This window comes from Necator americanus, chromosome III, assembly GCF_031761385.1.
Source record: "Necator americanus strain Aroian chromosome III, whole genome shotgun sequence".
NCBI classification, from domain to species: domain Eukaryota; kingdom Metazoa; phylum Nematoda; class Chromadorea; order Rhabditida; family Ancylostomatidae; genus Necator; species Necator americanus.
The window spans coordinates 25,334,370-25,358,470 of NC_087373.1; the positions used below are offsets into that span (position 1 = coordinate 25,334,370).

Here is a 24,101-nt window from a genome sequence, read left to right on the forward strand (position 1 = left end):
CCTGCACTATTATATGGCGAAAGATTCCCATACATTGCAAAAAGGTGATGTCGTCTAGCACGTCGCCAAAGCCCACAACCTGAAAGGTGAACAGCCTGAAGGGAGCATGGAATGTTTGGCAGCAACCATTCGTTTCGTCACGCTGAACTGCCTCCTGAATCGAGTAAACGTGAATTTCAAAAAGCCGCTGTGTCTAGACATCTGCGATATCTCTGTGTGCCCTCTGCCGCACTGCAGGAAACATGCATGAGAGATCGGCCAGTCATCAGCATCGAGGAATTTAGCTCAAAGTCGTCTAGATGCGTTGAGAACAACAGTAAGGACGATTTCTATGATGAACTCAATGTGTTGATGTCTAAAATAGCAAGCCAGCAGGTGGTCATTGTCGGAATCGACGCAAATGCGAAGATGGGACTCGAACAGCAATCCAATGTGAGAGGAAAATGGTATTATCCATCGGAGCGCACGTCGGACAACTGTGACCGTCTGGTCGACTCATGTGAACAGACGGGCCTCATCATCGCTTCCACATTAAGGAGGAATCATCGACGCCATCAGCTCAGGTGGCAGGAGTCAACCTTTTTAACGTCTGAAGAGCGGCACAAGCGGAAGATGAACACTATCAAACTTCAGCTCGGGTACGTTCTGCCGAGAAACATTCCTCAGTCAGATATCCGAAAATCTAGAGCTGTTTGGGACGTTGCGTTCGACTCTGACTCCAGTTTTTCTCAGCTTCAAGATATGTTTCCACAAAAGAAACCGAGGAGTTCCCCTTCAACCGAAAATCGAGATGGCAGGTCTGAAAGACGAAGAATGCAGGACGAAATTCCGCCAACGTGTGTCTGTTCATGTTGGAGTACGGAACAGAAAGAAGCTTAGCGACTTTCCTTCACAAATTGCATCAAGACGCTGCAAGGGAAACGCTCCCGGTTCTATTGCCGCGGGAAAAAATTCTCCTTTGCATTTGCGGAAAAAATCAACGTCCACGTACAATTCTGTATGTGTCGCGCGCAGCGCTGTTGACTTCAACCAGGAAAAGGGTCTTAGAAGGAGGTTGCGTCGTCAACTGCAACAAGACCGCGGTAACGAGTGGACGGCAAGAGCAAAGGAGTTTGAAAAGGCGTGGGAGAACAAGAATTCGCGGAGTACCTATACTTTACTAAAACAGTACAGCAGCAAAATGAAAAGATGTTCCCCTGTCCTTAATACTGCCAGTGTAATGGCTGTCGGTGAAGCAACCTTTGAAGCTTGGTGGGTCACTTCAAGACCTTGCTTAGCCGGCAAGCATCGTCAGCTCCCAAACTCGAGCACGTTCATAGGCCGACATATGCGGTTAACGTTTTTGGATACAGAACCACCGACCGAGTCGGAGGTTCTGTATCCAAAAGATGAAAAGTGGAAAATCTGGTGACGGGATTAGCGCAGAAATGCTGGAATATCTTCCTCCGTCTGGGATTCGTAAGATGACAAAGATCATCCATTCAATATGGATAGAAGAAGGGATACCTGACTCGTGAAGACACGCTTCTCCACAAGAAGTTATCCGTCATGGACCCTAGGAATTATCGAGGAATCTCTCTGCTGCGTGTTATGTACAAGGTATTGGAGCGCATTATCCTGGACTGACTCATTAAACATCGCGAAGAAACAACGCGAGACGAGCAAGCTGGCTTTCTGGCGGTACTCAAAGACAATGCAATTGGCCTTTCTAGATTTTGAAGCCGTTTCGACTATCCTCATCGAGAAGACCTTCTCAACGCGCTCCGCGCCGATTGAGTACCAGGAAAGTTCGTTCGCTTGCTTGATGCAACGAACAACTGCTGCAGTTCGAACACCAGCCGGATGTACAACACCGTTCGAGGAAGTAACTGGAGTAAGAAAAGGAGCAGTGGCAGGACCCTTCCTGTTCAATTTCGCCATCGACGACATTATGCGAAGAACAGTCGGCCGGTGTCCTGCCGACATTGTCTTAGCACCATCATGCTGCCGCTTGACTGATCTCGAGTACGCCGACGATGCTGTTATATTCGCGGAAAGCAGTTCAAAACTTCAACATGTTGTCAATCTCTTATCGAAGCTGGCTGCAGCATATGGACTACGTCTAGGCCCTGATAAATGCAAGCAGATGTAGATCTCTTCGAGACCTCGAACGGGAATCAGGGTGGACGGACAACCGATAGAACTCGTCGATGAGTTCTGTTACCTGGGCTGTACGCTGAAGAACAATGGCAGCTACGAGAGAGATGTTCAGCAAAGATGCGCTAAGGCTACTTCTGCATTTAACTCCGTAACGAAATGCCTGTGGTTGGCCCCATCACCAACGAAGTCAAGCTGCGAGCCTATCCATCCGCAATTCGCCCCATCATGATGTACAGATCGGAGACTTGGGCAGCACCATCAACGGTTATGGAGAGGCTTGATTGCACGGAACGAAAGCTATTTAGACGGCTACTTGACTATTTTTGGCCTAGGATATGTCACAACGAAGATCTTTACGCAGAAGTTGGTGTGGATGAGACGTGGAAAATATCAACATTTTCCACCACCATCGAATCTGGATAAAGTAAGTCGTTTTCGCTTTTTTGGTCATATTATTAAGGAAAGCGGCAGCTCGCCTTGTTTAACGAGTTCTGAGGAGTTCGTCGGGTTCGAGCTGGAAGAAGCCACTTGGCCAAAAACGGAAGTTCTGGACTGAGACGGTGAAAGAGGACCTGAGGACACTCGGCGTGGATAGGCAGTTCAGGCGAGACGTAATGTTTCGCAGAATATGGAATAACGACGAATAACGATTCTGTGCAAGCACTCGCAGAAGATCGAGAATGTTGGGCAGAGCTACGTTCAAGGACGGCACACCTCGGCGAAGATGCGGGTAATCGCGTCAAGCGATGACATCAACCCGCCGATTAAGTCAGTAAGTCATGGGGTGCAACTCTATCTAAGGTGTGCGTAAACTAGTTGTATCGGGGTGAGAGGTTGCACCTACTGTGAAGGCGCGCACTGGTTCCTCTCCACAATGCACGCTAAACTCGTCGATGCTCTTGTTGCTTTTCATTCTGCTTCTTTATTGTAATACATGAGTAGGGTTGCACAGCATTGGCGAGTTCTTTTAAAACTAGTTTTTGCGTTTTTCTGTCCCATTCATCTTAGTAAATAGTGGTTTAATTTCTTACCCTTGTTCGTCCTGTTCTGTATGATTAGTATCCATAGTAGTCCCATTACCAAGCAAATGCTCTTTTTCCACCAGTTTAGTTGTTATCTCTGGTGCTTTGGTAGCGCGTCAGTGATTTCCATATGTGGGAGCTGTATTTCTTCTCCATTTTTGCGTAGTCGTGCATAGTTGGCACTCTTCTAAGATGTATTCTGGGTATTCGTACCGCGCTTACGAACACAAAAAATGTTGATCATGTAGAATTACATGAGCAAATCGAGGTGAAATTACAAACTGAGGTCTTAGAAGCGCTCTAACAAGGTTTGATAAAATTCGTAGGAAAGCACTTTGTTAAGACTATTTAACACTACTCATGAACTGTTATACGAAAAGATAATGAGAAACAAGAGGAAAAGGCTCCTAGGAGCTTGTCATACTTTCACAAGGAAAAGTCAGTTGATAAGTTTTGAAGGACCATAGCGTAGGAGAAGTCGTCACATTTTGTAACACTATAAATTCAAAGATTTCTATTATTTGCAGTATTTGGATTTCGCTGCTCTCTGAAGATTATTCTTTCCCATCTTTCATGCCATGGTGAAAAGCTAGACCTGCTTCATTTCTTAGGAAAGTGACCGTCTTTAGACTTCCTCAGAATAACATGTTTTGTTGTTTTGCTATTGTTAGCAATTCAAAGAGAAAAGAAAAAGAGGACTGCAACTCAAACGGAACAAGAGTTTTATGTCATATGTTACTGTTGTGGTATCAAACGGTTGGGATGCGTACGACAGTTAGAAGAATTTTAGTCATTAGTACTGTCTTTGAATGCGCTCATTTCAGGAGACCAACATTCCTTCGTTCTAAGGAAATAGCCAGTTTGGAAAGTTTCAATCCTGTTATCGACAGAAAAGTCAATCAATTATTTGATGATGTCTTGAACGAGGTTACTATTCATTTCCTGGAGATCTTATCTCTTGATTGTGGTTCTCGTTTTAATTGCTTCGGTTCTAGATTGTCGACTTTTTCCTGTCGGCTACGACCAAGCGTGAGAACGTTTTTGATGTGAGACGAGAAACAAGTCAGTAGTTTGCTCCTTTTTTACTTAAATTTTTTTTCCTACGGAACATCATGAAGTTGCATTTGGATATGCGTTTTAATCGTTAGGCTATTCAAAAATAGTGATAGTTTGTGGTCGGTTGCTACCTAAAACTATGCTAGCACCATCGAAATTCAATCGAGCTGTTCTACTCTACGGTATTCAAAGATAACTACAAAGTGAACGTTCTATTTGATTTCAAGGACTTTGGTTTATCATTGAGCGGAATAGCAGTGGGTGCGTCTTGGACAAATAGACTCAAAAATTAGACTTGAAAATGGGATTTGTCGTATCACTGCTAACAACGCATTTGTAATTCCGAATATACTCTCTTTGCAAAATTTTTGTATTAGAGATGTAAACATGCCAAAGTAATATGTAGCAGCCGAGTTCTGCATTCAGGACATTGAGCCAAGTTTTAGCAGAAAACTTTTCGAAAGTTGAGAGTGTTGGGCCCGGAAAGGGCTGAATCAGTTTGGCGACGAGTTCAGAACTAAGGAAAACGACTTATACAATCTTGTTCATGGCTTATTTTACGAAAGAAAAGTGAAAAGTAGATGGAAAGAGCTCTGGGGAACGGAACACTGCTCGACTTTTCTTCTCATGATGTCATCAATTGCAGAGAGGGAGAATTCCTCCACATCCCTACTAATCCATCCCTAAGAAGGGATTTCGAGGAGGACATTCGAAAGTGACATCGAAGTTCAGAAACTCTACCTCTACTGATTTCAAATAACATTACCCTCTTCGATCACCGACAATGAATACCTATTATCTATAATCTATGTCATACGTGGACCGATTACGACGAGACGACTTGTTCATCGCGAGGAGATGTCTCTTTGCTGTTTGATAAGCCGCTCTTACCAATGTCGAAAGCTCTCGGTGGTTCTTGGATATAGTGCCGAATTTTTTGAAACGGGTATAATATCTTTCGCTCATCCATTTTGAAAGAATGATTTTTGGCCAGTCGCTACTTCTTTCAATTCCTTATTTTCTGGATAAATGGCGGAGTATCAAATTTGATCAGTTGTTCTTCGCTGACCGCATGTGTCAACATTAAAATTTTTAAATTTCCAGAAGCGCACGCATAAAATTGTTTATTTATCTTGGCTACAGAGACACAAGGCGAACTTGTTCCTTGACAGTAGGAAAGGAACACTTTCTTCATTTTTTTTAGATCTGCCACGTCGAACTTGGGTTGAGGTAAGATCCATCGACTTCTTCTTCGGAGTTTTTCTTTCAACAAATGAGGAACTGGGCGGTCTGAATCTAATGCAAATTTCCAGACTACTCTATATTTCCGAGCTCTAGATAACGGGATGTTCATTGTCGGAAAGTAATCGAAATTGTGATGACAACTCTCAAGCTTCAGCAGACTTCTCCTCTTCCACTTACTCTGCCAACCCGTTTCTTTGGTCCGATGTTTGGAGCTGGTGTTCCCTCCCCTCACTCCCACCCCCTCCCACCCCTCTCTCTTCACTTTCAGACTGTTGGCGAAAGACCGCTCTTTGCTTTTGCACCGTTGGCGAGGAAATCCTCAATCTTTGAGCTGCACCTATGAGTCAGACCTCCTTCACCTGCGAAGGCTCAGGGCTCCTCTCTTTCGCACCTGTAGATAAAACCATTATTTAAGAGCATTAAATTGTTGTAGGGATGCCGAATCCCATCTTTGAATTCCTCGATATTGGGTATCTTGGATATTTGGATATCAACCCATTCAGTCCATCATGTCCTTGTGTGAGAATTTTTTGAAGATTAGTGAGCACTTATAAACCGAAGATTGACTCCTCTTCAATCGCACAGACGCATAAATTCTCATCTAGACGACGTTCCAACAAGTTGTTCTACTCCCCTCATGACGATCTCGTGGTCATTGACGTACTTTTCCTGCACTGCAGCAAACAGTGTACGGATATACCCAATAAACTGTACAGTGGGACTAACTAAAGGTCATTCGAGAGTAGTCAGCAGTTGGACGTGACGGAACACATATTTGTTCCCAACTTCAGTTATGAGTTGTGCCGCTATGCTATGCATGACGATAACACATTGCATTTCAAAATTTGAAGGCAAAAGATCCCGGGATTCTCCGTAATAGCCGCGCGAGTTTACTAATACGGCTTCACTTCTGGTTCGAAGAGGGCCATACTAAAACTTTCTCACGAAGAACGCAAAAACGTAAAGAAGATTCACTTGGAATTGTTTTTTGTTTCAAACCAGAAGTGTAGGTTGTTTGCCCGTTAGACGATTTATACCTGGATCACGTACCCATGTGTGCAGTAACTTTTGTCCGTATTATGTATTTTTCTTCTTGGCCACAGTAACCTTCTTCTTCACTAAGTATTATCATATATCACCGGCTACAGATCCCTTGGGTGTGGCGCAATCGGTTAGAGGTCCGTTGTAGCCACACGGTCGAGGGTTCGAAACCGCCCTGGTGCAAACCCAGCCTTTCATTCCTTCGGGGTCGATGAATTGGTACCAGACTTGTCTGGGAGGATAAAAACACTGACTTGATCATCGGCTGTCCCCCGCAAGTCATTGTGTAGGCCAACACGCGTTCCAAAACATCAACGACTAAGAAATCCAGTAAAACGAATTGCGTTGCGGCATTCCAAGTGAATTGATACGCTAGTGACTTTATCCTTTATCCTTTTATTATGACTACAAGAGCGTAAGAGGATGTTGAATGATCCCGTAACGACTTCCGCCTCTGCGTTGCATTAATATAGGGTGGCGAAAAAGTGTGGGCGCGAAAGTTGAGACTTAATTTTCTTTCTTGAATCGTCAATTCCAGTAAAAGCTTATTTAATCCGCATTATGTATCACAACAATGAACTTTTACAACAATTTCTCAAAATGGCCTCCGTGGGCTTCGTGATCGTGCCAAATTTTCTCCAGTTCTTTCTTCAATTGATCCGAATTTCTTGTTTCTCGCTTGTTACTATTCTCCCATGAATCCCGAAGCCGAAAGTTCTAATCGATTGAGATCCGGGCTGTTTGTGGGATATTGATCCTCGTTAAGGTACGACCCGATTCTCGTTTCCAAATATCAAATTGTCCTTTTGACTCCGCGTGTAGGAGCTCAGTCCTGTTGGACGATCAAATTCTGATGGCATTCCTTCCAAGACCACACAGCTTTGTCAAGAATCTCAGTGTGATAGATTTGAACATAGATTTTCATTTTTTGACTATGAAAATCAACTGTCTCCCCGGCTGCACTGGTGCCGCCCATACCATCAATTTTTTTTGAGCAAGACTCTTTGTGAATTGTGTTTACGGTTTTTTTTAAAAGCTGGACTGAGAAGTTGTCGATGATTCTGTGGATTCTTGGCTAATTCAGTAGTGAACACTTCATTTTCATCTCAATGTCTTCCATGCGGCGCACGTTCAAAAAGTCAATAAGTTTCTTGCATTTATCCTACGGACTCTTCTTTGTTTGACCGTTAAGAAGTTGTCCATTGAGAAGTTGTCCATCAATAACTCTGAGTCCTGTCTCGTTACAGACCATCATATGAAGAGATTTTAGAGAAATCGAGAGCTCTTGGGTCATTTCGTTGAGGCTCGCACCATCATTTCTCTGAATCTTTTTAGCGATTCCACGCATTTTTTGAGTGTTGACAGTCCTTAGTCGTCCTGATTTTGGTTTAACATCAACATTTCCATGATCTTTCCATTGTGTAACAATCTTTTGGACAGTTCGAAGCGGAGTCATCAGTCAAGCCGCAATTGCAGTCGACTTTATTCCACTTGCGGCAAAGCTTTTCGATTAAGAAAAACTTTCATTTACATTAAAACAGGGGATTTCAGGACGATAAAGGTTTAAAAAAAACATGGTAATAGTAAATCAGGTACATGAGAAACTAAATCTTGGCTCAGAGATCCCGAAAAAGATACGCATCCATAGTTTTATATTAGGCGAAGTAAAAAGTTCTAAGCGTTTTTTCGTTTTATTTCGACGATAAAATTAACTCTGTTAGGACTGACCTATTTTGAACAAATATACATTGTTTGGTCGATAACTTTTGTCCATTTTGATAGCATTTTCATGACGTGATGTCTACATCGTCAGATATAGCTCACTAAAGACACCCAGCGAAAACGTTCAGAACTTTTTACTTCACCTAATATCATTTCCATCATCGCATTCAAACATGATTACGGTAATGCTGTGGAAAGGTGCTGGTTTTGCACCGACTACCGTCTGAGTCACGATATCACAACACTGACTATATTCATTAATCCGCCAATTGTCACGAGCCCCTGTTTGTGAATGTTCATCGATCATCAACACAACGCACAGCTTCTGTGACGTTGCCTACTGAAGTAGTAGTTTCCTTCACGATTTCATGGGAAACATCATTCAAGTACGACAAAAAAGTGGCGATAAGTTGTACTTATCGTTTTCAACACTTAAGTGCTCCGACATTTTTCCGAAATTTGCTTGTCGTCTTCACTAGCAACCCAGATGCCAAGTGAATCTTTTCTTAGTATGCAGCAGAGTTTAGCTCAACTGGTTGAAGGTCATTGCTGCGTTTGGTTTGAGTGCTGATTGCGGCCGCCTGTTCTGTTTGTTACCTGTTCGTAGTGGCTGTCGTTGATCAAAACTTTGCCTTTATCAAAACTCAGGCATTTGAGTGTACTTCTTGGAGGTGTACGAGCTATATAACTCGCACTGTTACATGTCAAAACTTTCCTAAATGTTCCAGAAAGGTGCTGTCGTCTAGTACCATGTCAGAGTCCATATCCTGCTAGGTCAGATGACTAAGGGGAACATGGAATCTTTGGCAGCAAACATCTATCTCGTAACGTTGAAGCGCAGGTCGCTGTAGAGTGAACTCCAACAAACCCTTGTCCAGACCACTGCGATATTTGCATGCACCATTTGCTGCATTGCAGGAAATACACATCATCGAAAATATCTAATGCAGCGATCTGGATAGGAGCAAAGTAGGAGGTTACGCAGTAGCTGGGAGGAATGACTACAAAAACATGGTGAAGGAGTTTGGATCAACGTCGTCAAGATATTCCCTTTTACGATGTCGGAGACCGCAAGAGTAATTCTGGATTGTAAATGCTTACCCAAATACGGGAACCACTGAAGACTGCAACAAGGATGTTGTGTTGTGATGGACCTTTAACGTTGATGTCCGAAGTACAAGACAGCAGGGATAATTGTCGGAATGCTAATACAACGATGAGACTCAAACAACAATCCGATGGGCTTGGACACTGCATTGTCCTGCGAAGCAAATGTCGGATAACATGTGGTGCACTTTTACGGAGAGACAAACCTCGTCTTTACTACGTGTTTACGAGGAACCATCGACCGCAAAAGATTACGTTCTGACGAGGAACACCTTTCTCTCGGTCTTACGAAAATCTAGAACTGTCTATAACGGAGCATTCAATTCTGTCCACTTCTCAGCTTAGCGGTGCGGTTCCGGAAGAGGAGTCGTTGGGTTCTACATCAACCGAAATTCAATATGGCAGGTATGAAAGATGTTGAATGGGGGGAAAAATTCCGCAGGTGAGTGTCCACTAACATTGGATTACAGACCAAGGGGAAAATGATTGACGCCGACTCCTTCACTGAATGTATTCAGGGCTGTCAAGAAAAAACTTCCGCTTTTGACAGCGAGGAAGAGATTTATTTTTGTATCTGCGAAGACAACGTTTGTAAAATTTTGTAGTGTCGGTCGCCCGCACCTGTGGTTACGTCAAAGGGAAGGAATGTGTGAGAAAGAATTGAGCTCAAACGCGATTGTGGAACGAATGGAGGTCATGAGCAAAAGAGATTAAAAAGACGTGGAAGAACAAGAGCTAGAGAAAAGTCTATACTCCTCAACATTAGTAGCCGAGTCGTGGTCGCCAAAGGAACCCTGCCAATCTGTAAGGAACATTCCAACATCGCCAAGCGCTGTCTGTCGCTGAACCAGTACTCGTCCATCGACCGACATGCAATGCGATTAGCGAAAAAAAAAACTACTGAGTTTAAGGGTCTGGCCTTTGTCTAGAAAATGAAGAATGCAAGAGGCGAAGACTATGGAGGTAACGCGGAAATTCTTAAACTTGTTTCTCCTTCCGAAATAGAAGAGATCGAAGATCATCCGTTCAGTATGTTGACGAAATGATATCTGACTCCTGAAGATAAAAGTTAAAGTTTAAAAGTTTCTGGCGTTAATCAATCCGTTTGGGATGCGCCCCCACGTTCACTTCAATTCAGAATCGTTTGAGGTTTACGAACGTGTATCTGGCCTATACAATGACTTGCGGTGGCTAGCCGATGTGTCAAGTCAGTGCTTTTATCCTCCCAGAGAAGTCTGGTGCCAATTTATCGACCCCGGAGGGATGAAAGGCTTGGTGAGCACTAGGGCGGATTCGAACCTCCGATCGATTGTGCAGTAAGCGGAACCTCTAACCACTACACTACACCCGCCCCTGATCCACTCCTGAAGATACGTTAACGTAATTCCTCTTCGCAAAGAAAATATCTGCCCCGGAACCCAAGAATTACTGAAGGATGTCATTGCACGTACGAGGTGCAAAGTTTCGGAGTGGATCATCCTGGATCGGCTTATCAAACACAGCAATGGAACCACTTGGCAGCGATGTTGGAATCCTATGTAGTTGACTTACGAAGCCACTTTCGCATCGCCTTATCGAGGCTGTTTCCGCAATGCTCTTCGCGCCGATGGAATTCCAGAAAAGCTCGCACGCCAAATTAACTATATGAGTAGAAAACCAACTGTTGCAGTTCGAACACCAGACGGATGTACTTCAACGTTCGAAATAGAGACTGGAGAGAGGTAAGATTCTGTAGCGGGGACTTTTCTGCTCAACTTGGCTGTCGAATGCTATCGTGCGTAGAAAAGTGAGTAGTTATTATTTGATGTTATTTGATGTCGTTTTAGCACCATCGACACTTCCATTGGTCGATCTCAAGTACGCCGAAGATGTGCTAATGTTTGCTTCTAGCAGCGCGAATTTGCGAGCATTGTGTTGAAATTAGCTGCAGCCTATGGAGTGCAACTCCTCTCTGACTCCTCGGGATCTCACATCTGCTTGCAATTGTCAGAGAGGTGTCAGATAATCGAGACATCCAGCTCGTAGACCATGTGCCTGCGGTCGCCCTGAAAAAAAAATTGAAACTGGGAGTTAAGTTATATGCAATTCACCCTATAATGATGTACGAATCAGAGACTTGGGCAAAATGGTCAGGCGTGATGGACGACGTATACTGATGTAAACCGGTTGATGAAAGTTGTACTTATGATGTAGAAGCTTGACGACATGGAGAAAAAGTTGCTTAGACAACAGTGAGATTCAATGGTTTGGTCAATGATGTGCCATAGCAAAAAGCTTTAGAAGTGGGTACCTGGCAGATGTCGGATGTCACGTGGGAAACATCAACACTTTTCTTGGCCTTCTGAATTATTCACAGAAACCGTCTTTGCTTCTTTGTTCATGCTATAAGAAGATCGTTTTGTCCAATTTTTGTTGAGGATTTTCCCAGACTTAAACCGAGAGAGGCCTTGTGGTCGTAAAAGAAAGTTTTGGACGGAGTTGATGAAAGAAGATGTGGGTACACTTGGCGTTGTCAGGCAGTCTAATCAAGATGTAGCCTTTCGCAAAGTATGGGATAGTGACAGATAGATGGCTCTAGCTGAAGATCAGGCAGGATGGGCTCAGATATGTTGATGGACGACACCCCGACGAAGATGCAAATAGTCGCATTAGGCTTTACATCCGCCCGTCGTTTAAGTTAAGTAAGCCTAAGTGTTGTTAGCCTTTGGAGTCGCAGTGAGATAATTACTTTTCGTGAAATCCAGTTTGAGGTTACATATTATATTTATAGGAAAATATTATAGAGAAATTGAAGACCGCCATTGTTCAATGCAACTTTGGTGACGTAAACCGGTTGATGAAAGGTGTGCTTGTCGGACTTAACCGGGAAATTGGTAGGCATGTGTTGGTCAGGTCCGGTCACACAGACCTCTACGAGGTTATAGAAGAATTCGAAGATTGTAGTAGTAAAGTAAGTTTTTGTTTTCTTTTTCTCCAAAATTATGATTGTAGTTGACCATTTCAGAAAAAGCAACTGCTGTTTATTGAGCAGGCTGAATCATTAAGTCCGCAATTTCTCAACGGGTTGTTCTACTCACTAGCAACCTTGGGATGTGACATTCTTGTTCTGCTCTGTATTTCTACCAAGCCGATTATGTTCACTTCTCGCGTGTCACGAAGATGTCTGGCTTTGCTTCATACGAAGAGATTTTACTTCTCATTGTCCCCTGAAGTCTTTCATAGTTTGATATCTGATACACTTCTTAATCCCTCCTTCACAAACCTCAGGCTGCAGCCAGGATTTTTGAGATTCCTAAGGTAAGTGAATCTTTTAGTGTCTTTGCACTGAATCGGCAAGTAGAAAGCCAACATTATTCGTGAGTGCCACCCAGGGATATGTGCAACTTACAAGATCATAAACAAGACAAGATAAACCGATTATAATATAAGATGAGCCTCATCTACATCGCTTTTGAGGAGAAAGAGGTGTGATGTTAGGTGACCTTAAATTTGCAACCGTACCAGAAGCAAGGGAAATCTTCACGTGAATTCAGCAAAAAATGCATGTGATGGCTTAAATGATGCATTAAAAGCAGCGTATTACGATTTTGACGTGGGACGGATCGCACATCGAAAGTGTAGAGTTAGGAAAGTAGATTGTGGAATCCAGCTTCGTTCCGTTCATCCTGTTTTGGTTGTCGTAAAAAGGGAGTGGGAATCACTTTAGTTCTTGCGAGATACGTTAGAACACGCTTCTATGTACACGTTCCGGCCCTCTCGTCAGCCTATTCATTTGTTTACTTGAATAGGCTACTGAGGAGACGCAATCGATCTTCAGTCGCTTGCAGTTGGATGTGGCGCGTGCACTGGGATGCCGCGTTGGAACCAGTCGATTACCGCTAGTCGCGTTTGCACAGTCATAAAGAAGGTAAGGCTTAGGAGCATAAGCTTCAGCATCCTCAAGTACGATCGGGAAAGAAGTATGCGAAAACATTTTGTGTTGCTAGGTCGAAAACTTCTCAATTTGAAGGCATCACCCTACGAATCTGGCGTGGTATGGACTTTCGTTGGAATATACCTATATCGGCTTGTAGATCATGAATACAGAGGTGGTTGCGCTCATCTCTCCCTGCATCACTGTAAATAGACGGCTTCGGAGCGTGGTTCCTTACGATGTCCTCTGTTGCAATGAGCCGTCCTTGCGCCCCGCCTCCGCCTGCGATTCGTCGAATGAAACGGATTGCCTGTCGAGGCTGCCGAATTTATTTTCGACAAATCACAGGAGGGGGCGGGGCGCAAGGGTGGCGCTTTGCAATAGAGGACGTTGTAAAGAATCGCATTCCGAAACCTTCTTTTTACAGTGATGCAAGGTAGAGATGAGCGTAACCATCTCTGTATTCATAATATACGACCCGATATAGGTATACTCCAACGAAAATCCATACCACCCTAGATTCGTGGGCTGATGCCTTTAATTCACTAGTTGGTATTCCATGGATTTCTTTTGTGATTAGATGACTAGATGTTTCTATACATTCAGAGCACGTCTAACTTCTTCACATTGCCATAATTTACCATTGACTGACTTGACTCAATCGGCGGCTGATGTCATCGTCTGACGCAATTACCGGAAACATAGAAAGCTTTTTTTTTAGGAACAAAACAACATCAAAGAACATAAAGCTGACAAAGTTCCAAATTTTACTTTGTAATGGCTATTGCGTAACAGCTGGCAGACGGAAATTTTGTGATGTGTTTAGTCAAGACATCACCATATTGGCTCTGAAACAGAGTAACATTTTACACTTTCTAATGTTAAGGTCTTAAAAAATATGTTGGTATTAATTAACAGATCTTTTCACTTTATCTTCTTGAGAATTGAAAGTTTCGATATTTTTTGTTTTACTTGAATAAAACACTATTATTTTCTACTTCTGGCATTTCGTGTGCAATCATTTGATATATCTCTGTCGCAAACGTTCGATACTCCGTACAGAAGCAGTGGAAGAGATAGCGTGCCCCTGCGAGGGATGTTCCGCACCTCTTAGGCGATGAGGGACATTGATGAAGTGCGTGGTGGGTGGTTCATAAAGAGAACGCAGCGCAATTAACGATCACCGTTACCGTTGCCAGTCATTTTCACTAGAGATAAGTTGTTGCTGGAGCTGTGGATACCCACGAAACGTACCTGAAATTTTTTTCGAATTCAAAAAAACTCACTTCATCGTTGATAAAACGAAATGACACTCACACGTTCGGTGAAAACGATTGCACAGACGGTGATTTTTATCACTCACCAAGTTTAGCTGTAAGTATCTTTTTTGACCCCGAAGCTTTACATGAACAAATGTACGTACATGTTCACTCAATAGCCCACACAAGACTATATCGCTGCCCCCACTCAGACTTGGTAGCGTGATTTTTACAGCTGCAGAATTTGAGGGATCAAAATGTTTCGCAATGTTTTATTTTGTTTTCCTCTGCAATTAAGTACTTATAACTAAACAATACGGTTTTCCATCTTCGTCAACTTTATCCTTCTCTTCACTCTCTTAGGTTAATAAAACTATAGCAAAGGTTCCCATATCTTTCTGAAGTACCCTGAAATGGAACTCGGGCATCCAATAAGCGCATTTTTGCCGAACTTGAGGACCATAGATCCGGACCTCTATTGTTCCCGCTACGAAGGATAAACATAAGTGTGATGTTATAACGACGAGAGCCTGTGTTGCTTCTAGAGTCAGGATTATCACATTAACATGCAATAGTATTTTCGCGGAAGTTTGTGACAGAAAAATTTTGCTTTTTCATTTTACAGATCAGCTTTTCTCGGGAACGTCTTTTCCATTTCCATTTTGAAGAAGTGTATTCGCATTGCACTGTTGCAGCATTTTTGGACAAATCGATCACCTGATCCGTCGGTGCGGTCTTTTTTCACTGCATTCAATTTGATTTTGACTTGATGCTTTGTCCTCTTATTTCTAGAGTGATGTGTCTAGAAGCTTTGTTGACAGTGTAGATACGTATATGGATGTTCTTAAGTTTCTTCACGGAAATTTGTATGCTTCTCGGTGAGTAGGTGTATCCAGATTTTCCATAGTTTGAAGGCATCACCCCACGAATCTGGGGTGGTACGTGTTTCAGCTGGGTAATGCCTATACGGGGTTGTAAATTGTGGGGAAGAGGGTGATTCCGTTCATTCCGTTCATCCCTCCATGTATCAATGTGAACGAACGGCGCCAGAACGCTGTTTCTTACGACGGCTTCCGTTACAATGCGCAACCCTTGCCCCTCCCCTCCCCTCCCCCTTTGCGATTCGTCAAAAGCCCATTCGGACGAGTCATAGGCGGGGCGGGGTGCAATGCAACGCAATGCAAAATGCAAATGCATTGAGGGATGAACGGAATCACCTTCTTCCCCACAATCTACGACCCCGTATAGGCATTGAAACTCGTACTGCTTTAGATTCGTGGGGTGATGTCTCTAAGTTTTTGGTTGTAAGTCCAAGTGACACATTAAAAGCAATTTGAGTTTGCATAGTTAAAACATATTTTGAGATCTGGTAACACTCTCTTCTATTCTCTTCGAATGTATCGATGCGTTAAAGGCACCATATCACGAAATTTACGATGTTGGGATCCCTCATGGACAATACGGGTAGGGGTGTGGACTATGAGTAGAAACATGGTTGGTTACGTTCATGTTTCCATAATCGACATGAAAAACGTCCTTGCAGGCGAGAGGCGTATCTGAGAGTGGTGAGTAATAGGGTATCGCAAAACTTTTCCATGTCGTTTCTCAGGAGGACTAGAGGGAATTCAAAGTGGCCACGCTCATAGTCGTAATTTACACCTCGTACCTTATATTGCCCATGAGAGATCCCAATATCCTATATGCTATGTGATATTCTGCAATTAACATTTTACTTGTGCCCTCTCACATACAATATAGAAATTTCAGCGATGATGGTGAAGGACAATCTGTTTTTCATTTTATTAAGTTGCATGAGGATATACAACTGGGTGGCTTCGACAGAATTAGGAGTTCGTGCAAATACAGGTGAGTGTATCTTTGCCTGTTTTTTTTATTGTGTAAATTTGAAAAGAAAAGTAGGAACCAGCCCGCAGAGCATAAAAGACCTTTGGAAGGAATTAGTACACTGTTCTCACAATTCATACGCGGACGAGTTGAAGTCAAATGGTAGCCTCGCCTAAATGTTCTACATTTGTCCAACAAGGAGAAGAAGCAAAAGTAACTGCTGCCGAAGGCTTAGTAATAAGAATGTACTAGACCCATTGCCTTCACACCGTACATCATGTGCAAGACCAAACACACAATAGTTACGAACATGTTCAAGAAAGTCGTAAACGTTTCGTGTGATGCCAAAGAGTGCACTAATTTGATAAATTCTGCCCAAAATGTTAGTTTCTCAGAAGATTACACTCCTAAAGGATAGCATCGACTAGGTCGTTCTGAGGAACGTGAAATAATAGCCATATCTGGCGATATCAATTTGTGGGAAGCAATACTTCAGAGACACCGAATGTCCATTTTGTATTCGGTTAAACAAAAACTTCAGTAAATTATGGTAAAGTGTAGATGTTCGATTCCACTTGGGTCTCATAACATACAAGTTTGTACGACCATCCATTTGTCATTGGTATCCCAATTTTGTGATCATTGCCCGGAATCATTGCACTCCGAACGACGGAAACGTTTTGATAATGGCGAAAACTCTCAGAATGAGCAGAACGAGAAATGCCGAAAACTGACTGTCTAACGAACTGGCCTTTTCCTTGTCATGACCCGACCTTGGGTTTTGATATATGCGAGATTTTAAACGGTCAGTTGGCACCACTATTTACCATTAGTGGAACAATGCACTACTGTTGCTTAGCATTGCGGCCACGTGACTCTTAGAGCAATGCAAACGGTCAGTAATCCTTTGGTCCGGTCCTTGCTCTATATTCTTGTAACTAACAATAGCTTGTGTTGTGATGCGGTGTTTAGAAGGATACATCACATCTGCCCTTTGACCTTTCAAGGTCTGGAGAAGATGGCTGGTCCGAAACTTCAGCCAAAGCCAAGTATCTAGTACTTATCTAGTAGTCTGCCGCAAAGAATGCTCTGGAAGAGGTTCTACCGGTTCAAGATTTCCGTTTGAGCTACGACACGTCGCAGAAAAAAAGAAAGTCGGCAAATGTGCATTGGTACCCAAAGATGTTGTGCAGAGAAGTGCTGAACCTAATACGTGAACATATTTGACTGTTTATACACTTTTAACCTTGCTTGTAAAAATACTGAACTCAACGCCATTTTCTACGACGATTAGAGAAAGAGGAGCGAACTGCTCTGTTTCCGGGATGTAATACGAACTCTACACTTTCACTGTGGGTTCTGCGCCACGTCAAATCGTGATAGGTTGCCTTTAAGTACCAACTAAACTTGCATGCACTATAATATCTGTGCCGCATTAAACTGCATCGTTTTCCGTAGATGCGAAACATAGGATTGATTGTCTGGTGTAATTTATCGGATTTCTTACTCGAGCTACGACAAGAAATAACTACAGCAAACTTGGCGAACCTGTGTGACTGTTGCTCCTCATATTTTCGCTATCATATTTGCTGCCATTTTTGTGATGGATTTTCTGATTTCAAATAATAGTGTGAATCTTTCAACCAAGTGATTACTCAAGAACTAAAGCTCCGATCCAAAAGGAGTATTCATGGCTAAGCAGATGACTGCAACATTCTCTAAATCTGAAGAGACTTGGGGAGCAAATCGATCTTTGGATCACCCACTTCATTCGAAGAGGGCAAACTGTGAAACCATAGCGCCTAAAATGATTTAACAACCCCGATTGCAGCTCTTCAAGGAACACTATGTAACTGTTTTCCATTTCAGGGATTGGACACACTCCATAACGTTGATGTCTGAAGACGACATCGGGAAACTGTTAGACCAGGAAGGGATTTCATCATTCGATATAAAATTGAACGTATCCAATCAGAATTCTGCGGCTGATCGACGTGAGGCGACTGCAGAACAACTGGTCTGTTTTGTGCTCACGTCAATAGTTTCTATATTTTTCTTGATCTGTTCTATTTTTCCCCTAACTAGCGGCTTTGTAGGTTTCTTCTCTTTCTGAGAAGACTTCCATTTTAGAGTTGAAGAGTAAGATGAAAGAAATTGCTTTGTCTAGGCAGCGCAATTCGCGAACTCTTGCACGTAAGAAATTGATCAGTGATATCGAGGTGAGCCTTCGTCTATATTTTATTCGAATGGTAGTTGAAGTCTTTCAACAATACCTGAATCCTTTCAAGTAGTACAATCCTATTTAAAAACAGCGTTTGTTTGCGTTTTTGATTATAGAGTCTCTTCTAATAAGTAGAGATCGGGATGTAAAGGCAGCATACAAGGAATCTGACGTAGTGAAAGAATCCACGACGTAAAGCTAGCGATGGGTTTGTAGGTTGCGAGATCAGTGGTGGACCGCTCATCCCTTCCTGATAGTCGTAAGAAACGGCGTGGAACCACTTTGGTTATTGCGACGTACGTTAGACCGCTCCTCTATGCATACGTTCCGGTCCTCTTAGCAGCCTATTCATTGGTTTTACTTGAATATGCTAGTGCGAAGATATCGCTGATATCCGGCCGATCGCCCTTGAATGCGATGCTTGCACAACGGTGGCGCGTTGCAATTGAAATTGTCTTAAAAAGACATCGTCTTCTTGCCGTTTCTTCACGTGTGCATAGAGGACCGTTCTAACGTACCTCACAATAACCAAGGTGGTTCCCACGCCGTTTCTTACGACGACCAGGGAGAGATGAGCGGAACCACCCCCGTTCCCCCAATCTACTAAACTAACTCTAGATCTTCCCGCGGATTCCTCCACCAGATTCGTGGTATCGTACCTTTAAGTTTGTAAACCATGGCTGAAATGCGAGACATCCCCTAAAAATCTAGGAATCAGAACGATAAGGAGTCTGAGGCTGTTTTTCTGACGAAACAACTCTTTACACCCGTACGTACTGTGAAATGAGAGCACGACATGAAGATGAATAAGGAAATGAAAAAAGCAGAGTAGACAAGTTATGAAGAAGTCAGTCGAGTTGCTTTCATTGGATTTGTATGAGATACTTCGTTGCTTCGTATTTTTATTACAAACTACGTCGTGAGCCCCAAACTACTGGAGAGAACCTAGAACCGATGATTTCCTTAAACGTTTGTTTTATTTACAGATTTCCTAGAACGAAATAATTTGTAGTGAATGCTGCTATTAGCTTTCTTTGTTTATCCATGCACAACTTTTTAAATATAGCAGAACTGGTCGTTTCAGAACGTTTTTCGATCCGTACTTCTCCCATTTACGTCAATCCCCCACTCCAATTTGTTTCTCTTTGGAGACAAGACAATGCATTCGCTTGCACCGAATATCATCTCTGATATTGAACGTTCTCTTCTTGTCTGTCCGGCAATGGTAATGTTTTTCATGTTGTAATGTTAGGTATTGCTTCAAAAATTTCAAACTCCGTTGTCCAAACACGGTTTTGCTGCGTTTGCTATTTTTTGAATAACTGTGCACAAGCCATAAGTGTTGCAGCGTAATCGTTCTCGTTGCAGAATGAACACTCTTCGTTGAATGTTGCTATCCGGACTCTTGTTGATCATGGACTATGGAAGACTGTACCTCTTACTGGATGGAGAAAATTATTTGTCACCTCCATGATGAAACATGTGGGTTTCAAAGCTTTCAGATGAATTTTTCTGTATGCTCTGGTAGTGTAGATATAGGAAATTCGGTAGTGTGCAAGAAATCAGACAAAATGTGTTTATTAGGACAATAATTTCTTTGTAACATAACCACTTCTGCCACACATAGAACTAAATGACCAACATTGAAATCAATCAGTTCTGCACAACTTTGTTGTATTTGTCATGAAAGTACAAGTATTACGTCATAACACATTTTTTTGCAGGGTTTTGAGACGGACAAAAAGAAACTGGATTCGATATTCTTTGCATGCGTTGGGCAGTTAGAGCACATGGGTATAATTAAAGCTAGTGTTAATACAAGGGTCGATTCTGTTACTGTTCTTTATCATGTACTAAGTTGCGTAGTCTAGTATGTTGGCGATAGTACTTTTTTGTTTCGTTATTACTAAATAACTCGACGTTGTCACAACTTTTACCTTTTTATTCAAGGCCAGACACATGGCTAATATACTCATATCGCACTCAACGATACCACTCCATCAATTGTTAGTGTCAGACTAAGATCTTGCTCTATCATGGATACTAGTTATTTTTTGCTTGTAGTACTAATAATTCTGGACAATGTGCAGTCTCCTTGTAAATAACTTGTCGTGTTCAGTGCTAGTAAGTACACGTCATAAATCAACACTGCTTGATAAATACTTTCACGGATGTTACATTTGATTTCGAATATTCCACTGTATACACAGTTGTGGCATTTGTCGTACTTGGCATGGAACTTAACTGGTATCAAAGCACTGGCGCTCTATCTGTTAGTAGTCTTAAAGTTGATTTCTAAGAAAACAGAAGCAAGCAGAAGAAATCTCCGACTGGTATTTTTTCCACCGACGTGACACCTACTGTGGTGTAACCTTCAAATGGTACCAGTTGTGCACCACGTCCTCTGCGCCGTATTTGGCGGGGCTGTGGTTCCAGCTTTCCTCTACGAAATCACATTTGGGAAGAATGAACATGACATGTAGGAAAGTACTACTATGAGTCTGACGTCTTCTTTTTGTCCTTTGTCTGTCGGTACTGGATATTCTTTTCGGGTTATGTCAAGTTTCCGGCATTCCCTTAGTACATATTTGATGTTCACCTTTGTTTATTTCTTGTTTGCTGACTCTTCTATAATCGAAGCTTTTCTTGGGTCCACCAGCTCCTTAAGTTTGTGCACAACGCAGATTGGAGGTTTCTTTCTAGAATGACTTGATGTAAACTTTAGATGTCTGTTGATTACGATGTAGTGCGTGGTGATTCATCGTCAAGTATTTCAACCACTGGAAGCTTCGAAAATGTTACTGGACCTTGCGTTTCTGAGTCTAATGGATCACGAAGCAGCCCCGTAGTCAAGGAAGGTAACGAAGAAGTTGAGTCACTTGAAGAGATGGCATCTCTCGAATCAAGCGGTTCTAGCGTTGTGAGTCCTTTTACATTGGGAAGATCACGGATCGCAAGTTGTAGAATTTGAAGCAGATATAGTTTATTGGTCACATATTTTGAGGAAACTTGGTCTCTTTGAAAATTTCTATTTTTGAGCTTTTCTATTTTTATTTGGCTGGAAATATGAAAATTATAGTATGGGCTCTACAATAGTACTGTAATTGTTGGACTTTCATACGTTTTTTTTATGGTTAATAACTTTGGCCTTCGACAAAGATCTATGGAAAGAGATTCACACTTTTCTTTCTCTGAATATTCTAACAAATAGGCTCAGATGGTGATTTTGTTTGACATAAGATTTACCGATGTTAGATGCTAAAGACCTTAGTTTGTTCGTAGCGAATCTCCACACTTCGTTTGCATCATTTACGTCTACTTAATTCTTACACATTTAAGAAGTGAGTTGTTTGGTAGAGTTACATCTATTTCCTGTGTTCTTCGTGAGTTATCACTCCACTTTCTACATTTGAGACTGGAGAGGTTTGTTCAAACGAACAACTTCATACTCCTGCACACACCCGACGTGCTATATCGAATTTGATAAAATTTTCGGCGGCGATGTTTGTTATACCTTTGCTAACAATGTTCACTATGTACCACTACGTCTTCAGAGGTTCGTTGCTTTGTTTCATTTGTTATTAGATGTTTCTGTTTCATATTCGCTTTTTTAGACTACTTTCATTTGCCTCCGGATCAGGCAATGCTGTACGCGGGCATCTGCGGAATTGCAGCTGTGATAATTATAGTCATTGTCTTCATATACGTTGCTTATCGGGAGGAAAAGGAAGATGAGAACACACAAAAGCTTATGAAGAAATCGGAATGATTTTGGTTTAATTACATCCTTTAACTTTATGCAGTTTTCTAGATTTAACAAGTGATATTGTGCTTCTCGCAATTGATTCTCTTGACCGTCACTCGTTCAGAAAATGAGTCTTCCTTTCCTTATGTTCCTAATATTGTGACATCTGAATATGTTCTGCAGTTTTTATTCGAACTAATCCGTTTATGACGTGGATAAGTAGACAGTCGCATACTTGGATTTGATGATAATTTTGTATGGAGGTGAAGTCTGTTCCTGAGAATGACAGATTATAGTGGTTTAGAGTGAAATATAATATTGACATTGTTGCACATCCCTTTTGCTGGGTTGCAGTGGCTCTTTGCCAGTAAACGATTAAGAAGATTGTTTCGGAGGTTCGTTTCGGTTCTATCCACCGCGTTTTACTTCTTCTGTTCCTCATAGTATGGCTTTGTTTTTTTCACTAAAAACGCCACCGAACATCTATTCATTGCTGCAACGTTAGCATTTTCTTTTGTATTCCAAGTGCTTTTTGGCGTCTTTTTCTTGATACTCTTTTTTCTCGACTTTTCGAAAACTCAAGAAAGATTGAAGGGTTTGCGGTTGGACTTGCGATTTATTATTATGGTTGGAGTGCAACATAAGATGACGAAATCAAAAGGAGATGTGGAATTTCCAGAACATCCTTTTTCCCTGAAAGAGTTACCACGACTGTTGAAGATACTTAAGCAAATAGATGATAACATCCATTTTCTATTATTCATCTGTGTTCGTAAATGTAGCAAAGCATTGTGTCAGAATTGAACTTGACTCAAAATTCCAAGTTGCTGCGGATCGAAATCAGCTTTCGCATAATGGGCGTGCTCGTTTTCTTGTCATATCGATTGCATTGCCTAGGACAAAACATTTTGTTAATAATATATAGTCGAGTCAAAACGACATGAAGCACGGTGTAGTTGCATGAGCAGTGCGCTGCAGCAACGCGATTCCTGACCGCTCGCAAACCCCTGCGATCGGTTTGCTTGGAAATTTGCAAAGTTTTGCCGAATAACGTCACGCGGATTGATACCGGCTACTTTTTGTTTGGTTTCTTTCTTTCTGCCTTTTTATTTGTTCGTCTTTTAAATTCCTTTTTTTTGTGTTTTTTTTTTGGTTTGCTGTATTAGCTTTTGCTATAGAGATCTATATTGAAATTTATATTGTTTTTAAATTATTGTATTGGTTTTGTTCATCTTTTGCTTTTGAAATCTTGTCCAGAATTATACTTATTTCTATGTTAATGTTCTTTTCTTGTTTCTTCACATCGTCTCTTTTTTTACGAAGAAAAAAAGAACATTAACATGGAAATAAATACATGAACAAAAATAATGCAATTTTTCAGAACAATACAGTTACAATATAGATCTCTATAACAAAAGCAAATACAGTAAATGTAACAAAATTACGAGAAAGAAACATTAAACGCGAAAAAATCAGAAAATAAATCAAAAAGAATGGAAACCAAAAAGTTGCGGCCAATATCGATTTGTACGCCGACATCACGTGGCAAAATTTGGCAAATTGATAAGCAGATTTTCTGTCTGCCAAAAACCGCTCTTGCAACTACACTGTGCTTCACCTCGTTTTGATTCGACTATACTTTAATGGAATTGCCTTTTATAACCTAGGTGGAAGTATTACAAGTGGTGTTTCCATGGATGCGAATTTCTTCTTATCCTTAATCATTTCTTCTTGCGATATATGAAATCACCAAGTAACTAAGCCCAGCACATATTTTCTTCTCAGA

The 24,101-nt window shown here is 41.8% G+C and overlaps 3 protein-coding genes across 7 annotated transcripts; all 3 read left to right on the forward strand.

Annotated features, from left to right (window-relative positions):
- Positions 1-111: 111 nt before the first annotated feature.
- Positions 112-1,411, forward strand: RB195_010886 (uncharacterized protein; the record flags this gene model as incomplete). Of its 2 annotated transcripts, XM_064192069.1 has the most annotated exons (2): positions 112-638; positions 733-1,411. In XM_064192069.1, 2 exons carry the CDS (start codon positions 112-114, stop codon positions 1,409-1,411), a joined length of 1,206 nt encoding a protein of 401 aa, XP_064049651.1. The 2 variants fall into 2 exon arrangements, with proteins under 2 accessions (XP_064049651.1, XP_064049652.1); XM_064192068.1 differs by having other exon boundaries at positions 112-879.
- A 282-nt stretch (positions 1,412-1,693) lies between these two features.
- RB195_010887 (uncharacterized protein) lies at positions 1,694-2,131 on the forward strand (the record flags this gene model as incomplete). The annotated part of the gene is made up of 1 exon (XM_064192070.1): positions 1,694-2,131. One exon carries the CDS (start codon positions 1,694-1,696, stop codon positions 2,129-2,131), a length of 438 nt encoding a protein of 145 aa, XP_064049653.1.
- A 164-nt stretch (positions 2,132-2,295) lies between these two features.
- RB195_010888 (uncharacterized protein) lies at positions 2,296-22,339 on the forward strand (the record flags this gene model as incomplete). Of its 4 annotated transcripts, XM_064192073.1 has the most annotated exons (17): positions 2,296-2,502; positions 2,810-2,907; positions 3,986-4,088; positions 4,157-4,223; positions 12,116-12,282; positions 12,337-12,629; positions 15,130-15,232; positions 15,297-15,382; positions 16,272-16,370; positions 18,219-18,366; positions 18,446-18,568; positions 19,655-19,795; positions 19,939-20,052; positions 20,295-20,393; positions 21,296-21,490; positions 21,985-22,126; positions 22,185-22,339. In XM_064192073.1, 17 exons carry the CDS (start codon positions 2,296-2,298, stop codon positions 22,337-22,339), a joined length of 2,340 nt encoding a protein of 779 aa, XP_064049654.1. The 4 variants fall into 4 exon arrangements, with proteins under 4 accessions (XP_064049654.1, XP_064049655.1, XP_064049656.1 ...); XM_064192072.1 differs by lacking the exons at positions 2,296-2,502; positions 21,296-21,490; positions 21,985-22,126; positions 22,185-22,339 and having other exon boundaries at positions 2,864-2,907; positions 20,295-20,441; XM_013443584.2 differs by lacking the exons at positions 2,296-2,502; positions 2,810-2,907; positions 3,986-4,088; ... (9 more) ...; positions 19,939-20,052; positions 20,295-20,393 and adding an exon at positions 20,742-20,903.
- Positions 22,340-24,101: the final 1,762 nt, after the last annotated feature.